Below are 19,466 nucleotides of genomic sequence, written 5' to 3' on the forward strand. Positions count from 1 at the left end.
TGGTTGATCATTCACCTGTTTTTGTGTTTTCAACAACCACACCGTTGCAACTCCTTCAGTATTTTTTTATTTTTTAAGAAGTGGAACACAATGGCGTGCACATAAAAGCCACCAAAAGCACCAACCTGTGAGCTAATGAGAGGCCCCATGCTGATATCTGAGGCTCCGCTTTCTCTACCACTGCTGCACACGCCGGGCTAATGTTCACATATGTTGCATGTGTACGGTTTTCTAAAGAAGGATTGCCCGGGCTGCACAGACTCCAAGAAGCTATCGGCGTACATATATGTGTGTATATATGTAGTAGCCGTCACACATGCACATAAACAGAAGATTCGATGTCACCAAAGACCACAATAGAAACCAAAGTACAAACAACACCTCCCTGTGATGATCCCAGCTGTAGTTTACACTTTATCAAATCCATTTATAATAAACCCACTTGCTTATTTGAACAGTTTCTCTCAATTTGTTTGCATTTCAAGGCAACAACAGTTTTGTGCACATTTCCTTTGTGCCAACTGTGTGTGTGTGTGTGTGTGTGTGTGTGTGTGTGTGTGTGTGTGTGTGTGTGTGTGTGTGTGTGTGTGTGTGTTAAACCCCCGCCAAGCAGAAATATATTATTTAAGCTGCTGTTGTGATACTTCTGCCCGCTTAAAGGTCTCGGCTTCCTTTCAACGCCGTGCCGCATCAGTCCACCTCTGCCCCCACTTGTTGGGGGAACCAGAGATGAACCTGCTGGCACCGGGTCCTCACATCACCTGGGCGCATCAGGGAGACCCCAGGGGAGAGAAAATAAGTCATCTCGATATAACCTTTGAGTTTAGCCCACGTTCTTGCAAATTCTTTGGGCGTTTCTGCTTTGTAGTGTTTAGTCCTGCTGGAACGAGCAGCTCTTTTCATTATTGATGATTTGTCACAGATTATCTTTGCTCTGGAAGTTATGGCTTTGGTTTGTTTTTGTTTATCCTTGTGCTGATTTTGCAGGATAACTAGAACATTTGTCAAGTAATTTTTATACAATACAGCAAAGTTGGTGCTTAAGACTGCGAGCGAGTCATTAGCTTTTTGGGGAGATTTGGGGAAAAAAATGGGGTTGGAGGTGTGATATTTGATCTGATTTGGAAACAAGCTGGGGAAACAGTTTGATATTTTGATTAAAAATGGGACGTGTCACATTAATGGATTTCCTAACTGTATATACATTTTGATTGTTAAAAATGCTCATTTATTTTTGCTAAGAGGATGATTTAATCATCAAACTACTGTACGTATAGTTAGAATGTATAATATGAGGATAGGTCAGGCTTGATGGAGGTCTACACTTGTTTGTTTAGCAAAACATAAGAATAAGGAGCAGGTGAGTGAGTGGGTCCACAAAATTTCTCTCAGTAACTCCGTCAAAACCTCTGCATGTTCAGCTGTGAAATTTTGGTTTGTGATAGATACACGTGAGGAGCAGTGATCCTCATCTTTTTAATATGTAAGATAAAATAAAGGTGGACAGGCCTGTCAGCTTGTGTGTGAAGACTTGTTCCTACTCACAGTGTCCCATGGCCACTAGAGGCCACTGTTGCTTATTGTGAGGATTTTTAGGTTATGTTTTTACCCCTGCTTGTTTGTCTGTCTGTTTATTTGTGAACAGTCTGGAGCCCACAATTTTTCATATATTGTTATGAAATGTTTTTCTGAAGATTCATATCCTGATAGGCAAGAATCGACGTCAAAGCTCAAAGTCAGGAAAAATCTTGGAAAATTTGAAAAACCCCTATTGTTAACATTGGATGAATTTTAAAAAATTCATAACTCTATCAAAAAATATCAAATTTCTTTCATATTTAACAGTATTATGTAGGATGGTATCCTTTATTGCCTGACAAAGTTTGATACAGATCTGATCCACATTACAGATTTTGTGGCCATTTAAACCCTGTTTAATGTGTGTTTTACATTATATCTGAATCAAACATGCCCCAATCACTCTCATATGTGAAAGTGAGGTGCAGACTGGCACTCACTATTGCCTGACAAAGTTTGATCTGAATCTGATCCGCATTGTGGATTTTGTGGACATTTGAATTTAGTATTGAAAAGCCCATTTGGTGTACATTTTGTGCCTTAGTCACTCTCATTTTTCTGTTATGGATTTACCTACACCACCAAAATTAGATGGAGGTTCCAATTTTATGTCTGTTTGTCTGTCTTCCAGTCAGAAACCAAGTGGCAAAAAGCAGTGACAAGTTGTGCATAGCAGAGATATGTGACAATGACCTGAATAAGAATTCAGAAGCTGAAAAAGTTGGGGGGGGGGAACACCACAAAAAAAACAAACAAAACAAATGGAGTCAAGTGCATGAACTAAACACACACTCCTGACATGTGATCACATCTAATTTAGCTTATGAAAAGCCACTTCCAACAGAACTTTAACTTGAAATATTTTTCCAAGGTAAAATTTTGTGGAATTGAAAACTAGTGTTGACGGAGGTTTGTGCTCTGAGCATTTAATTTACCAGTGTAGAAAAACTAGAACAAAGAGCAAATTTTAATATTGTAGAAGTTGTGATCAGTCAAAAGTGTTTTTTGTGATAAATTGAGTTATTGATTAGAATTTAAAGAAAAGTGGATAATTTGTACTTCTGTGGACTAACCAGTTAATTATCCTGCACACAGATGAAGCGGCGTATTGGTTTCACTGCTGGGTGTGTGGGCAAGATGACTCAAAATTGACTAGACAGATTTCCTTCAAACATGGCAGGAACATGACTTTGAAAGATATCAAGAGGTGATTAGATTTTTGAGTAGTTTGGTCAAAGGTCAGGGAAAACATGGCCTGATAAACACCTTTTTTGTGTATGTCTGAACAACCACAAAACCTAGATCGATCAAACGTGGTGACTATATTGCTTGGATAGATATCTAGGGGTGATTCGATTTTGGAGTAGTTTGGTCAGAGGTCAACATTGTACAAACAAATAAACAAAAAAATCAAACAAAACGAACTTTTTTTGTATATCTCAACAACCAAGAAACCTAATTGGATGATCATGTGTTGATCAGCAAAATATTTGTGATTGATTGGTATGAATTACTTGATAATGAAGTCACACATAGTTAAAAAAAAAACACAATTACAGACATGTAATGTATGTTTAATGGGTTCATCAACAGAATATTCCTCTTTTTCACTCATTAAATGATATTTAAATACAATAAAATATCAAAGAAATGTTGTGAGTTTGTGCATTGCATGTTCTCCTGAGAGTCATTTATAAAATGGTGCTTTTGATCTGTTTCGGCATCCATGGAGCAGCTCTTCTCCAACTGTTTACAGTGTCGGCAGTGAGGAAAATAAAAGGGCTAGATACCAGTCGCAGGCAAGCATGTGGCGCTGGACATAAGTGACATTAAGTCAAAATTTGGAAAAGACCAGCTGCTCTCCTACTGGCAAAAAAGGCCGTAATGGAATGTAGTATTGCAAATTGAATGCAGTTAATCACTCATCATGCTATGCCACCAGCCGTGTTTGCAGGGCGAAGAGGAAAAGATTGGGAAAGTGGAGGGAAAAGCTTCTATAGAGGAACTTCAGGGCCCCTCATTACTCTCTGCCCCTGGGTGTTTTTACGCCTTTTATTTCCCATCTAATGAACTGTTTACATTTTTCAGCTTTCCAGGCGCCACAATTATTTGCGCTTGTCCTTGTGTCACTCTTTGCACTGTGCAAAAAAGCAAGGAGGAGAGATGGAGGGCATTGAATTGCATATATAAAGATCCATTTGATTTGAATAATTCAGATTTCTTTTTTTGTTGGGGGGGGGCACATTATGTTACAATGATGGTCATTGTCGCAAACGTAAATTATGGAAGAGTTACTGTTTTACATTTATCTTTTTTCCCATTTAGAAACAGATTTTTTTTTTTCTTGGACTTGAAAAATAATCATGCTGTTTATACCCGTGCACAAGAAAGGGATTTTTCCATAATAAAAATAGATATATTTGTCATAATTAAATAAATATTATTGCTACTCAGAGGATTATGCCGACCTGATTAGCATATCTGATATGACTTGTTATGCATGCATATGTAATTATATTTTGATGGATAATTTTTTTTTTGTCTGTTATGTGTGTCAAAAGGGAAAAAAAGTGTGTTTTTGACAGGACAGCAGCATGTCTGTGGCGGCGTTTGACGGGACGTGTAGAGTTATAAAGGCGGGCCACTTTGCATAAAGTTAAGATGCGTCTTTGTAATTTTTCACACGTGCTTCCGGGAATAGAAGCAAATTCTCACCCAAGATTAAACAAGTGACAAAAGACAGACCTTTCAAGAAGGATATATTAAAAAAAGATACTTTTTTTTCAGTCTCCCTCCTCTGTGCAGTGAGGTATCTTCTTTCTTAGATTACAAAGTCTGATTAGTTGTTTTCATCTTGCTTTAGATGCGGAGCTCATTGTTCGCCATGCATTCAAACAAGAGCGCATCTTCTTTGTGGAATCTCTTTAAATTTTCCATATTATTAAATAGCATTATTATTATTATTATTTTTTTTTTTTAAATGAGCATAGTCAGCTTCTTCGAGTGATCCTGTTGTCAGACGTCCCGTCTTAGAAATCTCCCATTTTAACACCTCAAGTTGAAAACAAAATTTTATGACTGTATTAACCGGCTCATATTTTACAACCGGTTGAGTTTTGGCATCAAATAACAGTGCATTAATCACCCAGGAATTGTTGTTTTCCAGAGGGGAATAATAAAAAACCCAAAAAGACTGGAGTGTGTACTGTACTGTAGGTAGAGGGAAAGAAGCGGCAACACTTTCATTTCCTGACACTTTTCATTCTTTATACTTTCTTTGTTATCTGCGTCGTTCTCATTGCACAAACACTTCTTGCATTCATCTGCAACAAACAGCTATTTAGAAATACCAAAAAAAAAAATGGTTTGAAGGCGACGTAAGCCTGAGCATTCAGATCAATGCTTCTCCCAGGCTTCCTCGTCTCAATTACTGCAGAAATCATTTTTTTCTCTCCCCCCCACAAGTTACACTGCTGCGCTTTAAGATGAAACTCCACTTAAATGAAATATGTGGGTGATTTTCCATCAAAAAAAAAAAGTCACAGTTTGTGCGCTAGTGTACGTGTTATCTTGAGTCTGTTGCTTATTGTTTTTTTGAATTATTTTCCCCCTTTCAAAAAAAAAAAAAAAAACTGTAATATGAAATTATTTTTTTCCCTGTGTTCTGATAGCATCGGCACGTTGACCATCTATTTAACCCAGCGCAGCAGCGGATGGCACTTTTTTTTTTTCGAAAAATGAGCTGATACGAGGATTAAGGTTTAAAATGAACACGGAAAGCGATTTAAAAGAACTTTTGGGCAATTAACATATCACATCGCGTATGTCTTAATGTGCAAGAATTTCAGCAAGATGGGAATTAGAGGAAATTTTAATAAAGCTTTAATTTAATCTGTTTTAGATGTTAAAAGCATTTTTTTTCCAATTTGAAAAATGAATTTCAAACCACAAAACAGAAATTACAAAACTGTACTCATTTTGGTTTTACACTTTCTTAATTAATAAAATAAATTAAATAAATAAATATCTATCTCACATAGTCACAAAATACAAAAAATATTTTGAAATAGAAGTTGCTGAACTCTCGTGGTAACACATCTTGGCAGGTTTCTATTTGACTCTGTGCTGCCAATATTCTCTTTTCTTCCCAGTAGGCATTCTGTGGTTAGCGTAGGTCCCCGTGGTCAGGTATTATTTGGGTGCACTCTTTATCTAATGGGTTTTTGCAGTCTGGGTCAATCAGGGCCTCCGTATAGCCTGTAATTACTCCAGAGAACTTTGGCCCTCACCATTGCGATAATAACAGCCAAATCACATCAGCCATGACTTTCCACTCGGCGCAAAAGATTACGAGGAGTGACGGGGAAAAAAAAATCTATATATCAATTGGCTCAGCTTGGGATTGGTTCCAAAGTTATTTCAATCAAGGAACTTGATATCATCACTCTTAAGATTAGAATTGGCTTTGTCAAATTTGGTTTGTGCTTTCTTCACAGATGGTAGCATCAAAGTACTTCATGCAGTAGGGTTTTTTTTTCCCCTCCTGCAAACTTTCAAATACTTGGGGGAAAAATGCTGTATTTGATGACCAAAAAATAAAAAATAAAAAATCTTCCACACTAGGTAATTGGTGCTACTTAACGGTTTCTGCATCTTTGTTTTATTTATTTACAATGGAGGTCTAAGTAAATATATAAAACGCATAGAATGTGCTGAGAAAAAGCTTCCTATGCTTTGATTTTTGCCCAACTCCTGCAGCCCACCTAGAAACCCTGTCAAGGCAGGGAGAAAAAGCGAAGGAGGCTTAGTAAACACTTTCAGTGTCTGCTGCTGGTGTGTATTTAGTTTAGAGGGCATGCCAAAAGGCTGTTTTTTTCCATGGGTCGGGCGTCTGTAAACAAGCAGTACAACGGCAACCCACTCTTCCACAATCGGAGGTGGCACACTGTGAAGTGTGTGTGTGTGTGTGTGTGTGTGTGTGTCTGAGTGTTTGTCTTTTCTTTCTTTTTTTTTTTGTTGTTTTGGACATGGCATTCCCTCTTATTCTAGTCTATCTGCAGAAGGAGAGTGCACGTGTGAATGCGTGAGAGAGGCAACCCTGACTCCGTTGGGCCGCCAATGGGTGATGAATTATTCCCTGTCTGAGTCTCAGCATTGGTGTTATCACAGAGCCTGCCACTGCAGCGGCTTGACAGCAGTGACAGCCCCCAGAAAAGATTTAGCTCTGACAAGTGATACTTCCTCATAATACAGCTCCCCGGCCCCTCTACCACAGCATCTCCATGCAGATGAGAATTTCCTATTTTTATATATATATATATATATATATATATATATATATATATATATATATCCTTCAACTTGTTTATTTAAGCGGCCAGGTGAGATGGGAACTCTTTGCCACCTCTTCTGTGGCACAAGTGCACTACATGCAGTAGATCATTTTGCAAGGAGACATAAACCAAGACATGCACGTTGTCTGTACACGTGTTGTATGTGTATACATGCATGCACAGACCTGCAAGCTTGTGCACGACTCTGTTTATCGGTGACTTCCATTAGGGGGCTCTCGTGTTTAAGGAATTCCTGTTGTGTTTTTGCCTCAACAACAGCACTAAGCCATATTTCCCCACTTGTTTCCCCCTTTCTTTCCTCTCCTTTTTTTCCACCCTCCTTCTTCTTTTTGTCCTTCTTCCTTGTCCTCCTCCTCTTCCTCTGCCTCCGCCTTCTCCCCCCCTCCACAGAAAAGGTCACGTATTGCCTACAGTGACGAGGTGCGCAACGAGCTCCTGGGGGATGACGCCGGCTCCTCGGAGAACCAGGTGAGGCGCTAATCAGGGGCCCGTCCAGCGACCGGTGTGGGTGGCTGACCAGCCCCAGGGTGAGGAGGTGGGCCCCTCGTAGGGGCCATCGAGAGCTCAAACCACAGTATTATCACCAAGTCATGCGGAAGGAACACTGTTTAATGCAAAGCTGGGCTGCCAGTGAGTGGGCTCGGGGCATGGGACCAGTGTCTGGCCAAAGCCAGATTGTGAACAAATCTCACACACACACACACACACGCTTTCTCACATGCACAATCCAACCCAAATTTCAGTCCAAACTCACAACCGCCCCCCCCCCCCCCGACTCCAACCATCTCACAGCTGTTCTGCAGCCGGTGGGGACTTAGGCCCATGATAGATCTCCATCAGGGTTCTCACACACACACACACACACACACACACACACACACACACACACACACACACACACACACACACACACACACACACACACACACACACACACACAGAGGAAGAAAATCTTCATCTGATGCCTTCTTTTCAACTCTAAAGATGCCGAACATTAACAGCAAAGACGATCGAGATCGTTTTTGTATCGTCGTCAAACTTAATTAAATGTTGAGGTTTAATATTGTTAAATTTCTCCATCTGTTTTTGATCAATAACACTTTTGCTCTATTTCTTATTTCTGACCTTTTATCTATCTGTCGTCAATTTTTAAGCTTATTAACCGAATGCAAATGTTTTAGTTTAATTGTCATTTCGGCTTATTGAGTTCAAACAAAATAAACAGATAAAAATGAGCTTTTTCTTCTTCTTTTTTCATTGACGGCGCTGCTCACAATAGGTTCATTCATAGCACTTATGAAAGCGGCAGTGAAGATGACAAACCATTATCCTGAATTGTGATCTTAATTGTTGAAAATGTGCCAAATGTTCTTTTAAACTTAAGTAGATTTGAATAAATAGTTAAAAAAAACAACAGCCCTGCAGCGCTGCATCAAAACAACCTCACATCTAGTGACTGAGAAAGCAGCGTTTTAACATTTAAGACGCACTTACCTATTGCTCACCTGCACAGCTGCCACTCATAAGCAGCCACTCTCAACTATGACGTCTTTTGACTAATTATATGTTGCCTTTAGAATAGACTGTCAATTTACACACATACAAATGAATACAATCCACATTCCAAACAGAAAAACCAAAAAAAAAACCACCCTAAGATGAATGCGCAAATGCATATTTGCACATTTAGTCCCACGTTGCTTTATGGAAGTATATTTAGATGATTTGCAGCTAAATAAAATTTCCTTTTATTTTTCTCCATTATCATTTCAATGATGACCCGTGAACTGCACATCTTAGAAACATATGTATCACCAGCCAAGATACGTAATTGATATGCATATTCCTGGCATATTAGCGAGACACAAAAGTGACTCTGACATTTTATACAGAAGTTGGGAGGAGATTTGCTGTCAGAAATGTCTCGTTTGAGACGCTGATGGCTTCTATCAAAATCTTGTTGGGGTGGGAGGCTGGTTACATAAACAGGATCTTAAATTTGAGGTCTTTCATTAAAGATGATACAGAAAATTTAAAAATAACTATTTAAAAACCTACAATTTCTAACTCTCAATAAAACTGGTGAAACGATTAAATTTATCAAGAGCAGTATTGTTTTTGGAAAATACAATATACATTTCCTTACAGTAACTAAGAACTGGAATTTTTCTTTTTCTTTTCTACTTGTAGTTAAGAAATCCCTATTCAACAATAATCTTCAACACTTTTTTATGTCAAATGTTTGACTGAAATTTGAAGATTTTAGCAAAATTTTAGAGCTGTATGTTTTAACCTGTTATTTTTATACAATAAAGTTAGATTTATTTTTCTTTTTGACCTAATTATTGTGTTAAATTATTTAACAATAATTATCCATAGTTTTTCAATTTAGAACTGTGATATAACTTATATGTTATACCACACAATTCTATATTTTTTCTTTTTGATCAAATTATTTTATTTAGAAAATCTTTATTCAACAATAATTATCAATGTTTTTTTAATGTCATATCTGAAATGATAAAAGCATTAAAATGGTCTCCTACACTAAGGCATGCATACATACACAATGGGGAAAAAAAAAAACAGTTCAGATAAAATTTAAGTCTTAAATATCCACATTATCATTGTCAAATCTAATATCGACATAAAATATAAAGGAATGGAAATATGTCAATATAATTTATGTATAACCAGACACATAGATAATTAATTTATAGATTTACACATAAATATCATTAAATACATCAATTTATTTCTGCATTTACATATAATGCAATTTAATCTTGGTAAACTAAAATTATAAATGTAACATTTCAAGTTTTGTCATTTGTTTAATTTAACTGTATAATATCTTTAAATAAATAATATATTTTAGGTCAAACCTGGTGCTCTTAAAAAGCCTTTAAACTTTCTGTTTTTTTTTAATTTCCTTTGCTTGTTTTAAATATTATTTTCCAAAAAATGTGCAACCTGTAGTAACATGATTAAAAAACAAATAAATAAATTTTCAGATGTTTATACATCTAAACAATCCTGATGTTTTTTATATATATATATATATATATATATATATATATATATATATATATATATATATATAAAGAAGAAAATTATTATATCAGATTTGAGCCATTTGAAATGTTGCTGTATCTAAGACACACAAAGACAGAAGGAGTTCATGCTGGGAGCTAAAGCAAAGTAAACAGATAATATAGATTTTCCCCCAGGTGCCACATTTGCTCATTTTCATTTTAAAACTTGTGGAGATAATACTTGTGCTGGTTTTGCTGTAAGTGGAGTACTCGGAATTTCAGGGCTTTTTTTTTTTTTTTTTTTTTAAATCTAACAAGACGGCGGTGATAGGAGATGGGAAAAGATGGTGGGGGCCGGGGCAAGTCGGTCAGTTTAATTCCTGACGATCTGAAAGAGGTCAGGATCATTTCATATAGCCCTGCCTGAGCAGATCATTACTAGTCACAAATCTGTTAGTTACATGGCAAGGATTTATAGCTAAGTAAATAGGGACCCATCATAAGTTCTGAAAATGGTGTGTTGGCCCTGCGATAATGGCTAAAGGACGATTTAATAGAGTTCGGCATTCATTTGTTATCTGTATGCGCACAGAGACTGAATTGGCACTATCACTTGTTTTTTTTTTGTTTTTTTTAATAACGGCGTAGGATACCGCTGAACTCCACACCCCCCCCCCCCCCCCCCCATTCCGTTTCGTCTACATGCGACCCGCACAAATGTTGGCATGCACACATACATGCATCACACGTACACTAACACCACACACAAAGCAGCAAATATACACACGTTCTCACACACGAACGCTATACGGAATAGTTTCGATTTCAGTCACAGCAGAAGGCTTGGCCACAAGAGATTGTGCCGGTTTGAGCCGGTGTGGACCAGATTTTGCAGGCTACAAAGAAAGCAGATTACCACTTGTATCGAATTCCGTATTGGATAAAAAAAAAAATCTTTTGTTTGGTGGTGGTGGGGGGGTGCTGATTATCATAACAGAAAAATTGCAGCAGTGCAATTCTGAATATTGGCTGGCATCACAAAAACCACTAAGGAAAGGAGCTCATGCAGGAGTAATTATAACATTTACAATATTCTGTATTTACCGCGCTGTATCTCTTGAGCAACACAGACATTGTTGGAGGCACTAAAGAATAGATGCCAAAATTTAAAAAAGAAAAATAAAACCCCCCCCAAAAAAACCTCAAAAAGCACTGTGCAACATGCCTCTCGTATAGTTTTAATAAATCCTCCACGAGGACTTGTCGTCAGTCAGGCAGAACAGATGAGCTCGAACAAGTTTTGTTTGGGACCCATTGACTGATGTCAGAGCCGGGGTGAGGGATCGCAGGATCAAGCCTCTAATAAGCACATTCACAGTGTAGTTTTAAACTTTGGCCTCTTTAATAAGGCATTCTTAGGGGGGAGCTGTTACACAGAAAAAAAGGGAAGGGGGGGAAAAAACAGTTTCCACTCTGTAAAGTGCCTTGTTGTAACATTTTCGAGGGTAAGAACTCTTTCGGGAAACATGCAATTTGCACTAGTTTATGTCCCACATTTCAGACATTGACAGGTTTTTTTGTGTGTAATGTATTTCCAATTTTGCAGTAATCAAACAGCAAATTTAAAATGATTCTGCAACTATTTGTGAGTTGCTTGCTGTGACAAATGCAAGCTCTGAATGCTTTAAATCTATGATGTTTTTGTTTTATATCTTGTTGGATCATCCTGAATTTGTTCTTATATTAAACATTTCTTTTTTTAAAAAATGATGGAGAAAATTAAGTGGGGCGTAATTATGCAGTACTGTATTGCTATTTTTTTTAATTACTTTTATTTTTTGGGGGGAATTCCAATGTCAGATTGGTGTTTTTCTTGTCATAAATTTCTCCTTTTTAATGACTTTTTAAATTTATTTGGCAATAAATGTGGCATTTTACAATTCTTTTAGTAATGTTACCTTTTAACTCGTCAAAGAAACGATGCAATTTATGATGAAAGAGTGCAAAATGAATTTGCCTAGAAAGAAAATCTAAATAAATTGCACAAATATTGTACACTTTGAATTTGCATCAGCTGTCACAGGAGAGCAAATATGTATTTTTAGAAAAAAAGAAATCACCTCATCAATAATTTTGTTGTTGTTGTTCCCTTTTCTTTGCCAAATATTACACTCCCATGATAAGCTCGAACTTTTTCCCTTTCTTCTCCCTAGTTTCCAGTTAAGAACAGATCCGGGAACCAACCTTTTTGTGTTGTCATTGGGCAGAATTAATTGCAAATGGGGTTATTGCCTTTCCATAAATGTCTGCTCCCTTATCAGAGATACAAGCTGTTGTTGTTGTTGTTTACTTTTTGTTTTTCTTTTTGTTTTGTTCTATTTTCTTTTATTAAAAAAAGTACTTAAAATTTCCAATCCTCAAAAAAGTGTCACAGTGCTAAATCATATTCTTCATGAACTTCATAATTTCTATCAGGCGATTAAAAATATAATTCGCCTTTAATTCATATAGGTGGTCTCCTGCAATTTATATTAGAAAATCAAGTGTTATTTAATAATTTTATTCTTGTTGGCAACTGTCTTTATGTTGTGATTTACAAAGTAACATTTTTATTTATTTTTCTTTAATTTGAAAATGAGGTTTGTCATTTGATAAGTGATTAGTTTCTAAAAGGAAGTAAAAAAAGTCGCACCTGAATTTAATAGGATTTGAAATATAGAAACGTGTCAAATTTGATATTTCAGTTGACTCATTGAGGAAGACACATATATGTATATATAAAATTCCAAAACTCTTGAGTGCCTGTGCTCCTTCTTTTACATAAATACAGAAGATGAAATACTGACAACACATCAGCACTGGCAAACAGTAGGAGAGAATTTCTCTAACCCACTTACAAATACATTACGTTTTATCATTTTTTTGGTAGAATACAGGAAAATGACAGACGCAAAATATTGTAAAACACATGGTATTTAATTTATCTCACAGTGCTGAGAATATTGTACGTATTTTATTTTTTTTTACTTTTCTTTTACATAACATCTGTGGTGTGATTTCCTTTATAATATTAGTTGATACTACAAGTCGAGCGATCCTTTCCCTCTTTGTTTCATGTGACAGCACCAGGACTTGATCTTTCTTTGTTCAAAAAAAAAAAGTGAGCCCAAGTGGCGTGTTTAGATTCGTTTAATGCAGTTGTCTTGTGATTTCCAAAAGCTAAGCATGCAAACAGATAAATCGTCAAGGTTAATTCTGCACCCAGCCACACAACTGATCTCCTTCCTTCCATGTTTCTGCTTTTTATCTCTCCTTCACTCTCTCCATCTTTCTTTTTCACCCCTCTTTTTGCTCTCACGATGCAGTTGATAAAGTTACGCGAAGAGGTAAGTGCTTCTCTGCTCTAACCATTTAAATTCTGCTTTCTCACTGAAATTTCCATTTGCCCTCTTCTCTCCTGCAGAAAATTAAAATCAGAGCATTTGGACTTTTTTTATTGTGCGTCTTCACGTCTGATTGAGCGGCATGAATGCCAAATAAAAGATAATGAATTCATTGACGGCCCGTTTCAACATTTTCAACTTGCTTAAATATCTGAAAGTGAAGATAAGATATTATTTCTGATATGCCTGTGTGAAGACAAATATTTGGAAATGAAAGAAGGCTGAGAGCAGCTTCAGTTATTGGGTCCAAAACAACTCAGAACTTGATCAAGTGGACACAGCTGCTTTTAAGATTTACTACACTTTAATTATCTTAATTCATACCAAATGAGTTGTGATTTGCCTTTTTTAATATACTGGAATGAGGTTATCACTTTAAAAGCAGTGTGTTATTTAAGCTATACATGACAGGCGCCAACTGATGTGGCTCCTTCATTCACCCATGTACTAAAGTGACTACAGTCTACTTTCCAGAGTATAAGTCGCATCTGTAAAAAAAAAATCTATGTAAGTCACACTGTAGTATAAGTCACACTTTTTTCTGTATTATCAGTTATTGTATTATCTTGTATTATCAGTTCTTTTTTATGCATTGTTGTAGTGTATGTTTATTATTGGTATGTATTATTTTTGTTAAAAAATTTTTTGGCTTATTTTATTTCATGCTTTGATTCCTGAGAAAGCACTTTATAAGTTGTTGTTGTTAATAATAACCAAAGCAAGATGTATTTATTTATTTAGTCTTTTGTATATAAGCACCGGTGCATAAGTCACAGGATCTCCCAAACTAGTACAAAAGAAAAACAAAGAATCCAAGACGTATACTCTGGAAAATACAGTCATCTATAAATTACATTTTAATGTATTTTGTATCCCTTCTGATTTACTTGATGTGATGCAGTTTGAAAAAAATGCATCTGTTTGAAGGTAAAAATGTGAAATTTTACAGTAAATGTCTTGAATATGTAATTTGGTCTGTACTGGTGTATAGAGTGGGAATGTATATCAGCATTATAGAAAATTTAAATTATTTGAAGAAAGTTAACGACTGCCACCAATAGTATAAATTCTAGCTAATGTTAGCCAGTTAACTCACTAAGCTAGAACCGATATCTTATAGGGTCCATTATCTTAGTGGGTACAAATTCTTGTTACAGTGAGATAACAATATTTGAGTAAAAGAACAATTCTTTGAACTTTAAATGGAACCTATAACTTTTGAGCAATCAAAAATACAGTTGAGTGAAAATTAAATGGAAACACCTTAATAAATTAATAGAGAAAGTCAATGAATGCTCTATTCTGTAGGACAGTACAAGTCATTCAAGTCAGGTCTGGATGCTCAATGGCAACCACGCAGATGGACAACCAGTCTTTTACCATTTCTTGAAAGTTACCAACATACGAGGGGCAATTGAGAAGTTCTGAGCCTCACCCAGAAAAAGTAAGGTGTGGTTCTCCTTTTTTTGCATTTTGAGAAACCAACATTTCTCAAGAATGTGTGAAGTTTTGACTCACAGGGTGTAATGTTGAGGAATGTTGGTTTCTCAGAACACAAAAGATGGAGAACCACGTCCTCCTTTTTCTTGGTCATGCTCAAAACCTCTCAGGTGCACCTTGACTGTCCTCAACACTGAAGCACCTGTGTGTGGGATCATGCCCAGAGAAATGCACCACATGGCCAGAATGTCACAGATTACAGTCCTCACAAGTTGTACACCTCATCTGTGTCTCTAAGTAGCTGACATTCCATCCATTGAGTGTGAGTGTTTTAAATGTGAAAATGATGTGAATCATATGTATGGCCTTTGCATTTACCATGTTACCCCAGTTGAATACCTATTGAAGGTTTTGGATGAGCTTGTTTGGCGCCGTTCACCACATCATCATCAAAACACCAAATGATCATTTGGAAGAACAGTGTTCCATCCCCCTGTTAGAGTTCCAGAAACGTGTGGAATCAGTGCTGAGGTGTGTTGAAGCTGTTCTCATGGCATGTGGTGGTCCATCACCTTACAGCGACACTTTGGGCAATTTCTTGACTGTTTGTAGCACATGGTCTAAAGTGGATGTCGCAAGTGGATTTGGTGTGCGTGCCACTCCACTTTGGTGTTTTACATTGTATGTAATCTGGACCCAAAGTAAGGTGCAGAGAGCAAACTGGTTGTACTTGGTCTCATGGGTGTGTTTTGAGCATAACATGAATTACACCAACCCAATTGTTTATCTCTCATTCCCTCTAAGAACCCAAACCCAGAGAGGAAGACAACCTGTGTAAAAATATGGTGCCAACCAGGGTTATTAAGGTTTTGCATTTTTCCAGTAGTTCCTACTTTTATTTTTTTCCTTTTAATTTTGTTTTAATTCAGTTTTTAGTTTGATGAATAGAGAGAAAGAATATGGTCTCTAACGATCATCCATGTGTATAGTAGTGGAGTGTACACACGTTGTGAATGCGCTTATCTGAGGCATAAGACCAGTTTTATATTGGTCTGTGGTGCAATTGCTTTCTGCTACCTTATGATAGTAATACACCAGCACTGTCCCTGACCACACGCCATTTTAAGGCCAACATCTCCATAGGGGCGCAGTTGTGTGGATGTACATTTGCTATTTAAGCAATGTAGGTGTTGGACATAAAAATAACTGCATTGATCAGAAACTAGGAAAGACAGTTGTTGTGCGCAGTGTGATGCTTTTTGACAAATGTACGACAGGGTTCTTTATGTTGGTTTTTCCTTTAATCTGTCACCCATCTGTAGGTCACCATTGTCTTTAACAACATAGTTTATGTCTCCATTGATGCTAAGGGTAGGCATCCTAAACACACCAATGTTCAAGACTATAAAAGAAAAAGACCTGTTGTCTGTTGCTTTAAATTGGAAGGCGTTGCTGAGTACCAGGCCTCCTTTCTCTTTTGAAAGGCAGCCGTGTCACAGAGCAAGCAGGAGTTCAGAAAATCACGTGTCATATGTCATGGGAGGCAAAAAGTAATAGTTTTAGGCCCTTTTTTGCTGATACGTTCTTAGTTCTATACAGTCATTAAACTATGGGAATTTAAGCATTAGTAACATAAAAACAGCAACCATTTTGGGACTGTAATAGGTAGAAAAAATGGCTTTGCACAGTACAACCCCTTCAATGTAATTGGAATAGCTATATACCTGATAAAGCTGATCTACACACATTATTTACAAATTGCCTTTTTAATGTCATCCATCCTCTTTTAAAAGTAAATTTACAAAGAGGGTGAATTAAAGAAAACAAACTGTAGCAAGTGTCATGTTAGGTTGACATGGCAATTGATGTATCATGTTCTGTTTAATGCAAAATGACAGCTACCCCTAAAATCATTTAGGTAATTTATGTGGTAATGGTAAGTACAATAATGTCAATCCAAAAAAGGACAATAATCATTCAAAGACTGGAATAAGTTATTTCTCTGAAAATTTAAGATGAATCCACATAAAGACAGACTTAAAAACAGACAGACTTATTAAAAGCCAAGTGGCCTCTGTGTATGTGTATGCATGCGTGCGTGTGTATAACTTTGATCACGGACAAACTGGGTGGGGAGTGCTGACATTTACCGTTTGGTATGCTTATGTATTTGGGGTCAAGGATGAACGCTGCGAAAACTGAAAGTTGATAGGACAAATTTTTTTGAAGAAATTGGGGATATTGGGTAACAACAGTGAACAATGGATGTTGATAATTAAATGCTGGTCTCACATGCCATTCCAGCAGGGGGTGCTAAATCATCTATATATTAAAAGCGAAGTGGCCTCTGTGTACGTGTATGCGTGCATGTGTGTGCCTTTGATGACAGGCAAACTGGGATGAGCTGACATTTGCTGTTTGGTATACTTATGTATTTTGGGTCAAGGATGAACACCGCCAAGACGGAACATTGGTAGGACAAATATTTATGGAAAAAATTACAGATGTTACCTAACAACAGTGAACAAACGACCTTGATAATTACATTCTGGACTCACACACCATTCCAAATCATTATAGAAACTTTGCATAATTTATTGCCACCCTTGAAAAATGCCAGCTACCTATTTTATAAACATTTCCCAATCTAGAGCCTGTGGATCCCCACAGGCAATGCGTTAGTGAATGAAGTAATAAGCCAATTTCCATCAAATGTGGGAAAAGTTTGAATCAAAGCTGTTGTCGGTATAAAATTTGGGCATGGAGACATTATGAAATAAAACATATTATATTGAAACACAGAAAGCAACATCATTTATTTTGGGTGGTTTGTTGTGATCTATTAGAAATACAGTTTGAATTTAACCAGGTTTGTACAGTCATTGTATTATTAAGTAATGATAAGCAAACTGTCTTTGTGTACAGACAATACATCTACAAAGAAATCAGGTAATTACTTTTTAATTAACTAGAATTCTTATTTTGTTTTTCAAATGGGACTGTTTGGACTCTTTGAATTAGAATTTTCTCTGAAGTCAAAAATGTTAATTACATTTTTGTCAAAAGTCTTGGGTGTATAAAAAAAAATTACGCAGTACTGTGTTTAACTATATAAAACTTCCGATTTCTTCCAATGAAAGTCATATTTTGTTATCTTATTTATTCAACTACAGCAATATTTAACACATTTACTTTCCCTCTTATGCCAGCAGGCTTTCTGGTTTTTAGGTTACATTATGTTTTGTTTTTTCTTTGAAGAATAACTGCACTTGTATGCTGAGGTGTACTTACAGTCCGGTATTAAACATACTTTTGAGTGAGACTGTGTTCAATAAGGATTGTGCTGAAGATGAGTAGTTCAGTTCTTATCAAAGCCCCTGCCTTCACAGCTATTCATAATTTAGAGCTCCAGTCTGGCCCAGTTGCAATGTTATTCAGCTTTTTTCTTTCATTTCACTGTGCTTTTGTTTCCTCTTCTTTCACACACTTTTTTTGTGCATTTCTTCCTAGCCTGAGGGTCAGAAAACACCTCAAGTTACTTTACTTGTCTTCCTCTCTTAGAATAGCCCGGTGTGGGTGCGCATTTGAGTCAAAGGCTGGCACAGCTTATGCACACATATGTATAAGGCAGCGCAGGCTCGTTTGAACCCCTTCGTGATATCGAGGGATTTGACCACATATGGGGACAGCCGGCACGAACACAGCAGAGAATCCCCGGACGGAGTATGGGAGTTTCAGCACAAACCATTCAGCTCGGCTCGGTAAACTTAAAAGCATACTCGCTGTCATCTAGCGGACCTGCTGGTTTAAGAAATGATGGTTTAAAATGGTTTCCACTGAAACCATCCTCCGAATGGTTTGTGCTAACACTCCCACACTCCACCCGGGTATTAGTCTCTGCCCACAAACAGCGTCAGTTCTAACGGGAAAATGGTGTACTGTTTTGTTTTTGTTTGCAGTCACCGAAGCACTCACAAAAAGTGCAATTTTTTTGGCTCCCAGTGGAGAAGGGAAGACGAGGCAAATGGGAGAGGTTGTGTCGGTAAGTGCTAGCCTACACAGCTAACCAGAGTAGCTCCGTTCTCTTGCCTGCACAACCGCCTCGACATGATTGATCTCTGGGTCAAAAACAAACCACAGCACATGTCCACTTGCCACCACATCATCACTTTTTCTTTGAATTTTCACTTTGTTTGTGTGTAATTTGCCCAAAAACTCAGAGAAAGTGGCATGTTTCTGTCCTCTGAAGTAGCAAAATTATGTCATATGCTTCATATTTTACCCCTTTAGCGCCGTCCTCAAATGAGACTGTGTTGCCCAATTGGTCTCATTTGAGGGCGGTCGCTAAAGGGGTAAAATATGATGCAATTTTTCTACATATGGGGACAGCCCTCATCTGTCTGCAGCAGAAACATGGCATTTTCTCTGAGTTTTTGGGCAAATTACATGGCAAACAAAGTGAAAATGCAAAGAAAAAGTGACAGTGCAGTGTAAAGTGGACATGTGTTGCGGTTTGTTTATGACCCAGAGCTCAAACATGTCAAGGTGATTGTGCAGGCAAGAGAACATAGGTGCTCTGGTTAGCTGTATAGGCTAACACCCACCGACACGACTTC

General features: G+C 37.2%; 1 protein-coding gene across 4 annotated transcripts in view; it reads left to right on the plus strand.

The window, feature by feature from the left end:
* vti1a (vesicle transport through interaction with t-SNAREs 1A) overlaps positions 1-19,466 on the plus strand; it is a 243,676-nt gene that overhangs the window by 32,979 nt on the left and 191,231 nt on the right. For 2 of the 4 annotated variants that reach the window (XM_034193262.1, XM_034193265.1), the window contains exons 4-5: positions 7,323-7,400; positions 13,333-13,353. In XM_034193262.1, coding sequence (XP_034049153.1) covers positions 7,323-7,400; positions 13,333-13,353 — 99 coding nt within the window. The remainder of the gene's footprint in view (positions 1-7,322; positions 7,401-13,332; positions 13,354-19,466) is intronic. The other 2 variants (XM_034193263.1, XM_034193266.1) reach the window with 1 other exon arrangement.

This window comes from Thalassophryne amazonica, chromosome 18 (genome assembly GCF_902500255.1).
Source record: "Thalassophryne amazonica chromosome 18, fThaAma1.1, whole genome shotgun sequence".
NCBI lineage: Eukaryota > Metazoa > Chordata > Actinopteri > Batrachoidiformes > Batrachoididae > Thalassophryne > Thalassophryne amazonica.